Source organism: Pristiophorus japonicus, chromosome 8, assembly GCF_044704955.1.
Source record: "Pristiophorus japonicus isolate sPriJap1 chromosome 8, sPriJap1.hap1, whole genome shotgun sequence".
Taxonomy (NCBI): domain Eukaryota; kingdom Metazoa; phylum Chordata; class Chondrichthyes; family Pristiophoridae; genus Pristiophorus; species Pristiophorus japonicus.
Genome location: NC_091984.1, coordinates 164,852,234 through 164,868,774, shown reverse-complemented (window position 1 = coordinate 164,868,774; position 16,541 = coordinate 164,852,234). Strand labels below are relative to the sequence as shown.

Below are 16,541 nucleotides of genomic sequence, written 5' to 3'. Positions count from 1 at the left end.
GTTGTCTACAACATTGTTAATATGACCACAGGGAAATAGATATATAATTATACCTGTATATACATATATATTGGAAATCACTAACAGGAAGTGTGTGCAGACATAAGATTTTTAATATAGATTATTGTCTTATATACTGTTCAACCCACATTATATACAGCACAATACATTTATTTATTACATGTAGTTCAATAATAAATTACATATATGTTCAACTCATAGTATATTATATACTAATGTTTTATATGCAGCTCAATCGTTACATTATATAATCAATTGATGTAGTAATTGATTATTATTCTATAATATTCTATAGTTATGTTTTACTTCCATATCATCCAGCCTTTTATCTCCTGAATCTGGGTTGCAGTTCAGTATGTTAGTGTCACAGGTGAGCAGTGTGGTCCACAAACTAAATCCCTCAAACTCTGGTGTGTCTTGGTGGGTTAGGGTGGGGGGGGGGGGGGGGTGAGTGTGTGAGACAGGATGGGAGGTGATTATGGTGAGAAACTACACTAGCAGCTAGTGTGCCTCTGATGTTGGCCAGTTATCGAATGGCCTGAGCTGAGGTCAGGGATCAGGTTGTGTGACTTCCCTCTCAGCTGGGATGAGATGTACAGAGTATTCAAAAAAAACTAGGGGAGGGGAAAGAAAGATCACAAATTAGTTTCCAGAGCAAGACCAAAAAGATCAACAGTGTAAGAAATCAGCTCTTCCGAGGCAAGAGGGGAGCATTCCTCTTGTGACTTACCAATGCCCTCAGCAAAGTTAGGGTATAACTCATCTGTGAAAAGAGGCTCAGGCAGCTCTCGGAAATAAAGCTTTAAGGTTCCTGCGATGGCATTAACATCCATTTCGCTCATCATCACGGAGACATCTTTATTATCTGTAACGAGAAATACATTTTTTAGATATGTTTAAATAAACTGATGGTGAATAAATGGACTGAACACTGTCAGACTGCTTGTCCGACATCCAGTTCTGGATGAGCAGACATTTTCTACAATTGATTATTGGGAAGACCAAAGTCATTGTTTTCGGTCCCCGCCACAAACTCCGTTCCCTAGCCACCGACTCCATCCCTCTCCCCAACTCCTGTCTGAGGCTGAACCAGTCTGTTTGCAATCTTGGCGTCATATTTGACCCCGAAATGAGCTTTGAACCACATATCCACAACATAACTAATACCACCAATTTCCACCTCCGTGACATTGCCTGTCTCCGTCCTTGCCTCAGCTCATCTGCTGCTGAAGCCCTCATCCATGCCTTTGTTACCTCTAGACTTGACTATTCCAACTGGTCTCCCACATTCTACCCTACATAAACTAGAGGTGATCCAAAACTCGCTGCCCGTGTCTTAACTCGCACCAAGTCCCGCTCACCCATCACTCCTGTGCTCGCTGACCTACATTGGCTTCCGGTTAAGCAATGCCTCATAGAAACATAGAAATTTACAGCGCAGAAGGAGGCCATTTCGGCCCATCATGTCTGTGCTGGCCGACAAAGACCCCCCGGCCCTTGGTCAGCAGCCCTTAAGGTTACATATCATAGGCAGTCCCTCGAAGCGAGGATGACTTGCTTCCACACCAAAAAGTGGTGTTTCAATGAAGGACTTAATATCCCAGATCCTGAACTACATCTTGGAGGGTGGACTATGTCCGTGCGTGGATTTTTTTAACGTGTGGTGACTGTTGCACACCAGCCACCACACGCGCTTGACAGAGCTAAGTATTGGTCCAGTGGCAAGGATTAACCAAGACGACTGGAGACCAGCCTATGAACAATGATGGAAAGGCAAAGAGCACCCAGCCCAAACCAGTCCGCCTCACACAACTGCGACACCCCTTATACTGAAAACATTCTACACTCCACCCCAACTGGAGCCATGTGATCTCCTGGGAGAGGCCAAAACCAGATAAAAACCCAGGCCAATTTAGGGAGAAACAATCTGGGAAAATTCCTCTCCGACCCCCATCCAGGCGATCGAAACTAGTCCAAGAGATCACCCTGGCCGTATTCTATTCCCTGCAGTACTTACCATTATATCTGCGCCGCCCTACAAAAGGTCATCCAGTCTAATCCCAATTACCAGCTCTAGGTCCGTAACCCTGCAGGTTACTGCACTTTAAGTGCCCATCCAACCATCTCTTAAAAGTGGTGAAGGTTTCTGCATCCACCACTCTTCCAGGCAGCGAGTTCCAGATCCCCACAACCCTCTGCGTAAAGAAGCCCTCCCTCAAATCCCCTCTAAACCTTCCACCATCCACCTTAAAACTATGCCCCCTCGTAATAGACCCCTCCACTGATGGAAATAGCCCCTTACTATCCACTATGTCTAGGCCCCTCAATATTTTGTACACCTCAATGAGGTCTCCTCTCAACCTCCTCTGTTCCAATGGGAACAAACCTAGCCTATCCAATCTGTCCTCATAACTAAGATTCTCCATTCCAGGCAGCATCCTAGTAAATCTCCTCTGCACCCTCACTACTGCAATCACGTCCTTCCTATAATATGGTGACCAGAACTGCACGCAGTACTCCAGTTGTGGCCTAAGCAAAGTATTATACAATTTAAGCATAACCGCCCTAGTCTTATACTCTATGCCTCGGCCAATAAAGGCAAGCATTCCGTGTGCCTTCTTAACCACCTTATCCACCTGGCCTGCTACTTTCAGGGATCTGTGGACAAGCACTCCAAGGTCCCTTTATTCACATAAACTATTAAGTGGCCTACCGCTTAATGTGTATATCCTTTCCTTATTAGCCCTCCCAAAGTGCTTCACCTCACACTTCTCTGAATTAAATTCCATTTATCACTGCTCTGCCCACCTGACCAGCTGATTGATATCCTCCTGCAGCCCATGGCTTTCCTCTTCATTATCAACCACACAGCCAATTTTAATGTTGTCTGCAAACTTCTTAATCATACTCCCTATATTCAAATCTAAATCGTTGATTATATACCACAAAAAGCAAGGGACCCAGTACTGAGCCCTGCGGACCCCCACTGGAAACATCCTTCCAGTCACAAAAACATCCATCAATCATTACCTTTTGCTTCCTACCTCCAAGCCAATTTTGGATCCAACTTACCACTTTGCCCTGTATCCCATGGGCTTTAACCTTCATGACCAGTCTACCATATGTGACCTTATCAAAAGCCTTGCTAAAGTCCATATATACTACATCATACGCACTACCCTCATCGATCCTCTTGGTTACCTCCTCAAAAAATTCAATCAGGTAAATCAAACACGATCTTCCCAGAACAAATCCGTGCTGACTGTCCCTAATTAATCCTTGCCTTTCCAAATGCAGATTTATCCTGTCTTTCAGGATTTTTTCTAGTAATTTTCCCACCACTAAGGTTAGGTTGACAGGCCTGTAATTACTCGGCCTATCCCTTTCTCGGCCTTGATTTCAAAATTCTCATCTTTATCTTCAAATCCCTCCATGGCCTCGCCCCTCCCTATCTCTGTAATCTCCTCCAGCCCCACAAACCCCCCACCTCCGAGATGTCTGCACTTCTCTAATTCTGCCTTCTAACCACTGGTGGCTGTGCTTTCTGTTGCCTCGGCCCTATGCTCTGGAACTCCCTGCCATCTCCGCCTCTGTACCCTCCTTCAAGATGCTCTTTAAAACGTACCTCTTTGACCAAGCTTTTGGTCACTTGTGCTAATTTCTATTTATGCGGCTCATGGTCAAATTCTTATCTCATAATACTCCTGTGAAGCGCCTTTGAATGTTTCACTACGTTAAAGGCGCTATATAAATACAGCATCACTCGATCTTACACTCGCAGCCATCAGCTCAGACACTGCACATATATTTAAGTTTAGGATAGAGGAGGGATCTGCATGTCGTCATACACTGGGCTGGGGAAAGGATAATTCAGGTGTTGGCTTCCTGGGGGCGAGATTATGCACTAGAGAAGCAGTCGGAGCAATCGGTTTAGAAATGGGAGTGAGGATTTTGAGGGAGTTTAGAGAAGGATGAAGGTGCAGTGGAAGTAGGTAGGAACAGAAAGAGGTGATAGTTCAGAGAAGCCAGTCTTGCTGTTTAAAAGCTCAGCTTGAGGATCAGATAAGACACTGAGGTTATATGTTGTATATTGTCAGGTTGAGATTGAGGGCAATGGGATCAGAGTCTGTGGCGTAGAGTTTCGAGCAAGATCTGAGCAGGTTGGACTTGGTCTTGTCATTGTTGAGCTGCAAAAGTTCTAGCTGATCCACAACTTGATATTAGACAAGCTGTCAAACAGCACAGCGACCATCACGGAATCAAAGGAGAGGTAGCGCTGAAATCTCTGGCATACATATGAAAGCTGACCCCATGCTTATAGATTATGTTGCAAGGGGCAGCATATAAATGAGGAATAAGAAGGGGCAAAGACTGAACATTGGGACACACCAGAGGTGATCAAGTATGGGAGGAGGACCCACTTCAGAAGATGTGGGGCTAGTTAGGAACGGAAACTCGAAGGAGACACTGTGGAGGGGATGGTTTGGGTGACTGTGTGAAAAGCAGCAAATAGAAGAGGACAAAGAAGGATAATTCACTGTAATCATGGTCATACAGAATGTCATTGGCAATTTGTAACTGGGGTAGTCTCACTGCTGCAGGCAGAAAGGAGACCAAACGGAAGGGTTCTGAAAGGGAGAGGTGGGCATAGAGTTGGATGATGACACATTTTAGGAAGAGGGGGTTGATGGTAGTTGAAAAGAATGGATGGTTCAAGGATAGATTTTTATAGAAGCTGGCAGGCTGGTAAAAGATGAAGTGCTCGAATGGGAAGCAGTCAAAGGAGAAAGGGGACTGGTCAATGTCGGATCCAAGGATGAGATGTTCTTTGCTGCCACAGCCACATGGGGTGCAATATATGTTACTGCGTGAAGCAGGCAACATGGGTGGAGCAGTGAGAGGAACCCGGACAAGGAGACAACACAGAAAAAACATCTCTGGAGATTTCCATATTTTATACAAGGTTTTTACTTTTTCCTAGTCCACAACCAGACAGATAGGATCCTGAAATCGTATTTAATGTTTCCTTTGCTGATGGACATAATGTTAATAATGCTAGCTGATCTCTTGTGGGGTTGCTCATAGTGTGTTGTATGCATGTCAATAGTTATGTTGTTCGAAGCAAGATCCCTCTCTCAACTAGGCAAAAGGATCAGCTGGGTGTGCTTTTTTGAATCTCAGAGGCAGTTACATTACTGTTAGCTGCAGTATCAAATCAGCAAAAAAATATATATACACCTGCATTTACCCAGCCTTTATTGCAAACCAGGTTACCACTTCCTGCTTTAACTAACAATTTCTCTAAACACATTAATATTTTTCTTCACAGTTCATTCTATGTTTCCTTCATATTTAGAGGTAAGTGCAGAAAGTACTAAACAAGTTATTGGTCATGGCTGTTGCATTGTGGAGATGGGCGGGCTGGGGGGAGGTGGAGAAATTGGCTAATCTCCAAAAACAGGGGATCGCGATTAACCTGTGCCATGTTCATTGCGTTTCAGGCAACACCGTAAATTGGTGCTGCCTGCTGTTTTACACCATTTCTGTGTGCAGCTAGTGCTACCCGCGCAGCAGCAGGGAACTGATATCACGAGTAGCTGGTGCTACGTAAAGGCAGCCTGCATCTCTTAAAGGCGAGGTGCATTGTGACTGCAACAGGTGGTAGGAGATTTTTCAAAAGGCAATCTGGGCTGTGATACATTGAGCAGTGGCTGAACATGCGAGAGAGCGAGTACCAAGATTTTCAGACAATGCACTGGAGGTCTTGGTGGAAGAGGTGGAAAGAAGGAGAAAAGTCCTGTAGCCGCAGGGGGTGGGGGTGGGGGATGGGGGGGGCGGGAGGAGGGGATAGGAAGCCCTCTAGACAGATGCTCAGGAGGTAGTGAGAACAAGTAGCGGCAGAAGTCAATGCCAGGAGTGTTGCTCCAAGAACATGGATACAGTGCAGGCAGAAGTTTAACGCTCTTGCACAAATTGTCAAGATCAGTGAGTTCATCTTCAAATGGCTTATCCTACCAATTGCATCACTAGCTTCATCCACTGCTCAATTCACTACACCCTCATCACCCACCTACCAACAAATCTCTATCAATCAGTACTCAACCCTTCAATTCATATGCTTTACATCACTCATACACTTAGCACTGTTGCAAGCCTTGCACCCACAACTCACAGCTCGTACACACTGCCAGATATTCAACCATGACAGCCACACCACCCAAACATATTGCAGGAGAAGGTAGTGCATAACAGCAAGCAGCAGCAAAGCAGTGAAGGAGGACAAGTGCGCCTGTAGGTTTTAACCTCCATTGAGGAGACAGTACTGGCCATTACGGGATAGGGCTTTGTTGAGACCATGGCCATTGGCAAGGCTGAAGCGATCGATGATGAGGATATCTGCATACCTAATCCTCGTTCTCACATCCCACTTCTCCCTCATCCCTCAATCTCTTCTGATTTAGAAGCTGCAGATAGTGTAACCAAGCACTTCTTACTCTCTCTCACCACAGCCCAATCATTGTCCTTTTCTCATTTCAGGAACCGCAACCTTCCCCGTCAGTGGAAGAAGAGGAAGACGACAGTGAAGAAGAGTCACTGTCATTAGAGAAAGTTTATTCCAAGATGCTGAATGCCCCTCTTACTGTAATATTTACAGAACTGTTAAGTAGTTCAAAATTAATCTCCTAAAGTAAAAGCACATCAAGATTAGATTAAAAGATATGACGGTAGATAAGCAGTGGCAAATATTTAAAGAAATATTGCAAAATTCTCAACTAAAATGCATTCCATTGAGAATTAAAAACTCCATGGGGAAAGTAATCCATCCATGGCTAACTAAGGAAGTTAAGGATTAAAAAGAGAGGCTTATAATGTTGCAAAGAATAGTAGGAGAGCTTTAGAAACCAGCAAAGGATGACCAAAAAATTGATCAAAAGGGAGAATTTAGATTACGAGAGTAAACTAGCAAGAAATATAAATACAGATTGTAAGAGCTTCTACAAGTATGTAAAAAGGAAGAGTAGCAAAAGTAAACATTGGTCCCTTAGAGGCTGAGACAGGTAAAATTATAATGGTGAATAAAGAAATAGCAGAGACTTCAAAAAATATTTTGTATCTGTCTTCACAATAGAAGACACAAAAAGCATACTAAAAATAATGGGAACCAAGGGGCTAATGAGAGTGAGGAACTTAAAGTAATTAATATCAGAAAGTATTTGAGAAAGTATTGGACTAAAAGCTGACAAATCTCCTGGACCCGATGGCTTACATCCTTGGTTCTAAAAGAGTTAGCTGCAGGGATATGGGATGCATTGGTTGTGATTTTCCAAAACTCCCTACTTCGAGAACTGTTCCAGCGGATGTAACCCCACTATTGATGAAAGGAGGGAGAGAAAAAATGGGGAACTACAGGCTAGTTAGCCCGACATCAGTCATCGGGAAAATGTCGGAATCCATTATTAAGGTAGTAGTAACAGGGCACTTCAAAAATCATATGACTAAGCAGAGTCAAAACAGATTTATGAAAGGGAAATCATGTTTAACAAATTTATTAGAGTTTTTTGAGAATGTAACTAGCAGGGTAGATAAAGTGGGTATAGTATATTTGGATTTTCAAAAGACATTTAATAAGGTGCCACCAAAAAGGTTGCTGCACAAGGTAAGGGTTCATGAGATTGGGGGTAATATGCTAGCATTGAAAGAGGATTGTTTAACCGTCAGAAAACAGAGAGTAGGGATAAATGGGTCATTTTACAGTTGGCAGACTGTAACTAGTGGGGCACCGCAAGGATCAGTGCTCGGGCCTCAGTTATTAACAATCTATATTAATGATTTAGATGAACGGACCAAGTGCTATGTATCCAAGTTTGCTGATGATACAAAGCTAGGTGGGACAGTAAGCTGTGAGAAGGACACAAAGAGTCTGCAATGGGATATAGACAGATTAAGTGAGTGGGTATTAAGGAGGCAGATGGAGTATAATCTGGGGAAATGGGAGGTTATTCACTTTGGCAGAAAGAATAGAAAAACAGAATATTCTTTTTAAATGGTGAGAAACTATTAAGGGGCTGAAATTTCCCCCCTCCATAAGCTCCATTACCACCTCTAAGAGGCAGGAATGGAGCGGAGAGGCCTTACCGACTGGGTGTGGACGGGTGGGCCGACCCGTCCTAAATTGCCCCCGGGCCGCCGCGTCGGGCACATGTGGTCCCATACACAACCGGCAGTGACACCCACGGGAAATTGCCCTGTGCGGAATTGCCCCGTGGAAGTGGCTCCGCCATCTGTCCCCACTGATAGTGGGGAGCTATCTGTGGCTAGGCGGCGTGTCTGCCTTTAAAGGGGAGGTCGCGCTACCGCGGTCACCATTTTATTTTTCATTGTCGGCCGACTGCCAGGTCGACCCGATAGTTATGCTCCTGGGTTCGGCCAGGCCGTCAACAGACAGCCCGGCACTCCCTCTTGGGTGCCAGGCTACTGGCCCGGCCGAAACCCTCCCTGGTGGCCCAGTGGACCCAACTGAAAACTCTGCAGGGTTCGCAGCAGCTCTCCCCTTTAACTGAAGGGGATGGACGTTGTGTCGCGTCAGCGCGGTGCTGATGACTGGTCAGGGCGGCCGGCCTGCTGCAAGGGCACTTCCGCCCCGACCGAAAAAAAATCCAAGAGGTGAATTTGTCCGGATTCTCTGCGCCGTGGCTAAATTCGCCCCCTAAACGTTGGTGCTCAGAGACATTCAGGTGTCTTTGTAAGGGAAACACAGAAAGTTAGCATGCAGGTACAGCCAGCAATTAGGATGGAAAATAGCATGTTGGCTTTTATTGTATGGAGGTTGGAGTATAAGAGTAAGGAAGTCTTACTACAATTGTACAGGGCCTTGGTGAGACCAAACTTGGAGTACTGTGCACAGTTTTGGGCTCCTTATCTGAGGAAGGATATACTTATCTTAGAGGTGGTGCAACAAAGGTTCAATAGATTGATCCCTGGGATGAGAGGGTTGTCCTATGAGGAGAGATTGAGTAGATTGGGCCGATACTCTCTGGAGTTAAAAGAATGAGAGGTGATCTCATTGAAACATATAAGATTCTGAGCGGGATTGACAGGGTAGATGCTGAGAGGTTATTTCCCCTGGCTGGAGAATCTAGAACTAGTTTATATATTCTCATAAGGGATCAGCCATTTAAGACTGAGATGAGGAGGAATTTCTTCATGCAGAGGGTTGTGAATCTTTGCAATTCTCTACCCCAAAGGGCTGTGGATGCTGAGTCGTTGAGCAAATTCAAGGCTGAGATAGACAGATTTTTGGACTCTCGGAGAATATGGGGATTGAGCGGGAAAGTGGAGTTGAGGCCGAAGATCAGCCATAACCTTACTGAATGGCGGAACAAACTCAAAGGGCTTTATGACCTACTCCTGCTCCTAATTCTTATGTAGAGACTGTGTGGCACAATGTTAAAATACTTTAACTTCAAGCTAGGATCATGTGCAGCTTTAACACGCAAACACATATTGTTCCATATAGCAGGATGAAATTATTCACAGAATCTTATATCCGAAAATTAAAGGAATTTCTGATATATTCTAAGTCATCTTTAACTGATAGTAAAGAACATGCATTATTTACATCACTAAAACCTGAACACTTACTGGCATCAAATGCAGCTTTGAGGGCCTGAATGTCTGTTGCAACTCCCGAAACTCGATAGATGCCAATTTCCTCCATTCCACGTCTTTCAATCTCTTCCACACATTGTCGCACTATGTAAGGCACCTTAGACCTTTCCCGCCTGGTAAAGGGAAAAAAAGTGTCTAAAACTGAACATTATTCAAGCTTTGGGTTCTGTAATACACAGCTGAGAGCCTTTATCCAATTCAAGAACATTTGTGCCATATTGGGAAAAAATCCTAAAAATATATATTTAAAAAAATTTATTCACGGGATGTAAGCGCCGCTGGCAAGGTCAGCATTTATTGCCCATTCCTAATTGCCCTAGAGAAGGTGGTGGTGAGCTGCCTTCTTGAACCGCTGCAGTCTGTGTAGTGAATGTACTCCGCACAGTGCTGTTCGGGAGGGAGTTGCAGGATTTTGCCCTTGCGATGAGGAAGGAACGCTGATATATTTACAAGTCAGGATGGTGTGTGACTTGGAGGGGAACGTGGAGGTGGTGGTGTTCCCATGTGCCTGCTGCCCTTGTCCTTCTAGCTGTAGAGGTCACGGGTTTGGAAGGTTCTGTCGAAGACGCTGCGGTGATGGAGGGCGTGAATGTTGAAGGTGGTGGCTGGGAAGCGAATCAAGTGGGCTGCTTTGTCCTGGATGGTGTTGAGCTTCTTGAGTGTTGTTGGAGTTGCACTCATCCAGGCAGGTGGAGAGTATCCCATCACTCTCCTGACTTGTGCCTTGTAGATGGTGGAAAGAATTTGTGGAGTCGGGAGGTGAGACACTCGCCGCAGAATACCCAGCCTCTGACCTGCTCTTGTAGCCACAGTATGTATGTGGCTGGTCCAGTTAAGTTTCTGGTCAATGGTGACCCCCAGGATGTTGATGGAGGGGGTTCAGTGATGGATATGCCGTTGAATGTCAAGGGAAGGTGGTTAGACTCTCTCTTGTTTGATATATCATTGCCTGGCACTTGTGTGGCATGAATGTTACTTGCCACTTATCAGCCAAGCCTGAATGTTGTCCAGGTCTTGCTGCATGTGGTCATGGACTGCTTCATTATCTGAGGAATTGCGAATGGAACTGAACTCTGTGCAATCATCAGCAAACATCCCCACTATGTTGGAGGGAAGGTCATTGATGAAGCAGCTGATAATGGGTGGGCCTAGGACACTGCCCTGAGGAACTCCTGCAGTGATGTTCTGAGATGATTGGTCTTCAACTACCACAACCATCTTCATTTGTGCTTGGTGTGACTCCAGTCAGTGGAGTTTTCCACCTTTTCCCATTCAATTTTACTAGGGCTTCTTAATGCCACACTTGGTCAAATGCTACCTTGATGTCACTCTCGCCTCACTTTTCTGAAGTTCTCCCATCTCTTATGCTTTCTGCATCACACACTGCTCCCCAAAGTCTTCAGGAGGCAAAGGGAAAATTAAATGATTTGCTGAGTCTGGCTGTTGCTGATGTAAATTGCCTGGTCAATGTTTACCCCTCAATCAACACCACCAAAAGCAGATTATCTGGTCATTTCTCTCATTGTGGGACCTTGCTGTGTGCAAATTAGCTGCTGCATTTCCCTACATTATAACAATGACTACACTTCAAAAGTACTACTTGTCTGTAAGGCCCTTTGGAATGTCCTGAGGATATGAAAGGTACTACATAAATGAAAGTTATTTCTTTATAGTCTATGTTCAGCCAGCTAGCTTTACTTTATTAATGATAGAACCCACAAACCTAGAAAACTCACCATGTTGAGAAATCAACTACATCTAGGGCTTTAACTCAAGGCAAGGTTCTCATGGAAATAGAGACCCAGTTTAGAATGAATAATTGCATTAGTCATTAAAATCAACTTGGTATTAGTTCACCATTTTAGACTCATAATAGCTATTTGCTTCATTTTGACAATGACCAGTATGGACCAATATTGGTTTGAGCAGCTGACAACTCGCAGGTGTTTCAGCTGGTAATAGTGTAATTCAGCAATATGGCCAATGTTCCCATTAAGCTGTATGGCCGTGCTGTGGTCTGGAGGTCCCGTGCGGGCCGCTCACCAGCTTTACAATGGAAAAACCATGCATGAATTTGAATGGGCCGCACAGCCTGTTAAAAGGGCCGCTCACCCCCCCCCAAAAATAGAGGAAATATTGAAAATGGCCCCAGTCTGTGAAATAATCAGATACTGGATCTTTACTGTTGCCAACATATGCAACACAAGGAATCATATAGACCTTTCCTACCTGATTTAAGGAAAAAAAAGTTTCCAAAACTGAACATTGAAGGAAGACATTTCCAAGGACTAAAAAGTCAGATGGCGATTGGTATGAACATTTAATGGAACTACACCAGTAGAGACCACTGTTGGAGAATGAAGAGTAGTAATATACTGGCTGATGCCATGGTGAGTACCTCAACAGAACACCATTCGTGTAACACAAGAACCAATTGCATTAATGGCAACTGACCTTGCAGCTGTAAGAACCAGTTGTTAGATAATCTCCTGACGTACAGAGTACTGTAACATATTTCATCCCAAAATACCGTTAAACTAAACAAGGAGGAATGGAAGAGAACTGACTTCAGCATTCGGGAAGATGAGTGAAATAAATCTATTTCAATGCCATATGCATCCAGGAAGGTACACCATCAGATACAGTCCACTTTCGATAATTCAATGTCGATTTTTCTTGTGTTAATAAACACGGAATTATCCAATAATTTGATTTAAACAATTCTAAATTAAGGGCCATAGACTCTATTTAAACATGTGATAAATCAATGTGTGAATAACCAATGATTGGTTGTTGTCTCCAAGGTAGGATATCACCTGCCTGAGTTTGCGACAAATCAGGGATTGAATTTGGGATGATCTTGGTCTTAGGAGCTCAACTACTCACTGGATAAATTCACAGCTGCTGGGAGAACTCTAAAAGTTTGTTTTTGAAAGGAGAGATGAATTCCTCCACCTTTTTTCCCTCTCTGTTTCATGACATGGAGACAATGGCCTAGGAATTCGATGGCAGGCAGGAAGCGGACTTTCATTATGAGCTGTGTTAAGTCCTGACTCTAATGTACTGACTTACACGAGACATGCTGAAGTCAAGGTCACTCAGGACCTGCAGCTTTATTTCCAGCTCTCCAGTGCTGCACTTGCCCGAGACCTCCCTTTATATATCACAGTGGGACAGGTATGGAGTGTCTCCTGCAAGTGCACCCCTGGTGGTAAGGTATACTTATTGTTACAGGTCATATCCAGTTACAGTCATGTATAGCATGGTAAGATAGTTATATACAGTAATGTGAGATACATGACATCACCCTCCCCCAAGGTCTTATTGCCTTTATAGATTCAGTCTCTCAGGTGGTCTGCGCTCCCGCGTGGAGCATCTTAGTTGTGGTTCAGTTGTTTGCCTTGGTGCCTGTTTTTCGTTCGGTGTGATTGCTGGTATCTCACCTGGACTGTCTGTTGAGACTGCCCTTTCCTCAGGTTGTTCCACTTGTCTGTCCACCAGGTGTGGTGTGAGTTCCACATTGTAGTCTGCCTCTGGTTCTTCAGTGTTATCAGTGAATCTACTTTTTACTTCATCTACATGCCTCCGGCAGGTTTGGCCATTGTCCATTTGTACAACCAGTAGCCTGTTTCCATCTTTGTCTGTTACTGTCCCTGTAAGCCATTTGGGACCCCAGCCATAGTTTAGCACAAACACTTTGTACCCTATCACATTCCACCTCCCCTCGAATTTCGGTCACGGTACTCAGTTAGCTTTTGACGCTTAGCCTCAACAATTTCATGCATGTCTGGGAGGATTAACGAGAGCCTGGTCTTTAAGGTTCGTTTCATCAATAGTTGCGCGGGGAGAACCCCAGTCAACGAATGCGGATGAGATCTGTATGACAGCAGCAGTCGCGACAGGCGGCTCTGCAGCATGGGACCTTGGATTTTGAGCATGCCTTGTTTAATGATCTGCACTGCTCGTTCCGCCTGGCCATTGGAGGCCGGCTTGAAAGGTGCCGTCCTGAAATGGTCCCGCATAGTCTAAATGCACCCGCAACCACAGTTTGGTGGGCCAGGGGCTTAGGGGGCCTCCCTGGGGGCATTACTGAGTTGGGCACAAATGGTGCACTGTCGGACGCAGAGCTCCAAGTCCGCGTCAATGCCAAGCCACCAGACATGAGATCTGCCTATGGTCTTCATAAGGACGATCTCCGGGTGCTCGCGATGGAGCTCCCGGACAAATGTCTCCCTGCCTCGTAAGGGCATAACTACACGGCTGCCCCACATCAGGCAGGCTGCCTGTCGTGAGAGTTCATGCATGCGCCTATGGAAGGGTTTGACTTCCTCGGGGCAGGCATCACGAGCCTCTGCCCATTCACCGGTTAAAACGCATCTTTTAACTAGAGATAACGTGGGGTCGCTGGTCGTCTAGGCTCTGATTTGGCGAGCCGTCATGGGCGAACCTGTGGATTCAAAGGCATTGATTGCCATGACCATCTCAGTCCTGTTCTCAGACCCTTCTGCGGTCGCCAGAGGTAGCCTGCTAAGCGCGTTGGCACAGTTGTCTGTGCCTGGTCTGTGCCTTATCGTGTAGTCGTAAGCCGCCAGCATGAGTGCCCACCGCTGAATGTGCGCCGAGGCGTTGCCGTTTATTGCCTTGCACTCGGATAGTAGGGACGTGAGGGGTTTGTGGTCGGCTCCTAACGCAAACTTGGCCCCGAAAAGGTATTGGTGCATCTTTTTGACACCGTACACGCACGCGAGAGCCTCCTTCTCAACCATACCGTACCCGCTCCGCCCGCGAAAGTGACCTGGAGGCATAAGCAACGGGCTGCAATTTACCCGCATCATTGACATGCTGTAAAACGCACCCGACGCCGTACGCTGACGCATCACATGTAAGGACTAACTTTTTACTTGGGTCAAAAAAGGCTAAAACACTCTTGGAACATAGAAGGTTGCGTGCCTTATTGAAGGCATGTTCTTGGGCGTCCCCCCAAAACCAGTCGCACCTCTTTCTGAGTGGCACGTGGAGGGGCTCCAGCAGTGTGCTCAAGTTCTGCATAAAGTTCCCAAAGTAATTGAGTAGCCCGAGAAAGGCGCGCAGTTCCGAGACATTCCGGGGCCTGGGTGCCAGGCGAATCGCTTCGGTTTTGGATTCGGTTGGGCGGATTCCATCAGCGGCAATCCTTCTGCCCAAAAATTCAACCTCAGGCGCGAGAAACAGACACTTGGATTTCTTAACTCTTAGGCCCACCGATCCAATCGACTTAGTACTTCCTCAAGATCGCAGAGATGAGAGTCGGTGTCCCTGCCCGTGATGTGTATGTCATCTTGAAACACAACCGTCCCCGGGATGGACTTGAGCAGACTTTCCATGTTGCACTGGAATATAGCAGCTGCCGACCTGATGCCAAATGGGCATCAATTGTACACAAAAAGGCCTCGATGTGTGTTGATGGTGGTGAGTAACTTAGACTCTTCGGTCAGTTCTTGCATCATCTACGCAGATGTGAGGTCAAGTTTCTAGAAAAGTTTTCCTCCAGCCAACGTGGCAAATAGGTCCTCCGCTCTGGGCAGCGGGTATTGGTCCTGTAGGGAGACTCTGTTTATGGTAGATTTGTAATCCCCACAGATTCGCACGGATCCATCAGGCTTCATGACGGGGACGATGGGGCTTGCCCAGTCGCTGAATTCCACGGGAGAAATTATGCCTTCCCGCAGAAGCCGGTCCAGTTCGTTTTCAATCTTTTCCCTCATCACATAAGGCACAGCTCTAGCCTTGTGATGGACCGGTCTAGCATTGTGTGTGATGTAGATTCTAACTTTAGCCCCTTTGAAGGTGCCCACACCTGGCTGAAAGAGATGTTCAAAACAGGTCCGTTTCTCTGACGACATGGCATGAACATCATCCCATTTCCAATTAAGTTCTGCTAGCCAGCTTCTCCCCAACAGGGCTGGGAGATCCCCGGGGACAATCCACAGGGAAAGTCGGTGGACCATCCCTTTGTGTGTGACTGAAAGCATGGCGCTGCCAAGGACTGGGACGATTTCTTTAGTATAGGTCCTCTGTTTGGTGTCGATCTTTGTGAGTTTTGGTCTGTTGCTTTTGTGTGGCCACAGCTGTTCAAATTGTTAAACGCTCATGAGGGATTGACTGGCCCCCGTGTCCAGTTCCATGTTGACGGGTATCCCGTTGAGTAGAACCCTCATCATAATTGGAGGCGTCTTGGTGTAAGAACACTGGTCGTGTTAACCCGCTGTACCTCGGCGTCCCGTGCACTGTTCCAACCGTCTTCTGGTCCGCTTTCCGATCCTTCCGATTCGTATACCAGCTGAGCTGCTGTTTTTCTGCACATGCGAGCCAGATGCCCTGTGTAGTTGCAGTTTCTGCAAACGGCATGCTGAAATCGACACACCCTGGTTGAGTGCCTTCCCCCACATCTCCAACACAGACCGTTTCCATTGTTTCCAAAGGACGAGCTGCGTCTGGCTGATCTCCCTTGAGCTTCTCTCAATCTGTTGTTGATTGCTCGCATTGTGGGTTGATGAGGTGTGATCGGCCGTTCATGTGGCCCTTGATTTTGATGGCTTCTGGCGCCACTGTCTGCTGTTGAAGGCCTGCTCTCCTGCCTTTTGTCTGTGTGTGGGGGTAGCGGTTTGTTTCACAATGTGAACCCCTTGTTCTGATGCCTCGTTGGTTGCCGTACCCGAAGTATAGATCAGCCTCGTTTCTTCTTCGCTTGCCAAGAACATCTGTGCAACCAGTGCTGCTGCCTCTAGAGTCAAGTTCTTAGTCTCTATAAGCTTTCAGAATATGCCTGCGTGGCCTATTCCTTCAATAAAAAAGTCTCTCAGTACTTCTCT

At 45.9% G+C, this 16,541-nt stretch overlaps 1 protein-coding gene across 4 annotated transcripts in view; it reads right to left on the bottom strand.

Moving 5' to 3' along the window:
• Positions 1–16,541, bottom strand: part of LOC139268795 (breakpoint cluster region protein) — a 905,198-nt gene that overhangs the window by 13,856 nt on the left and 874,801 nt on the right. For all 4 annotated transcript variants that reach the window (XM_070887498.1, XM_070887499.1, XM_070887500.1 and 1 more), the window contains 2 exons: positions 9,664–9,803; positions 752–886 (listed from right to left, as the gene is read on the bottom strand). In XM_070887498.1, coding sequence (XP_070743599.1) covers positions 752–886; positions 9,664–9,803 — 275 coding nt within the window. The remainder of the gene's footprint in view (positions 1–751; positions 887–9,663; positions 9,804–16,541) is intronic.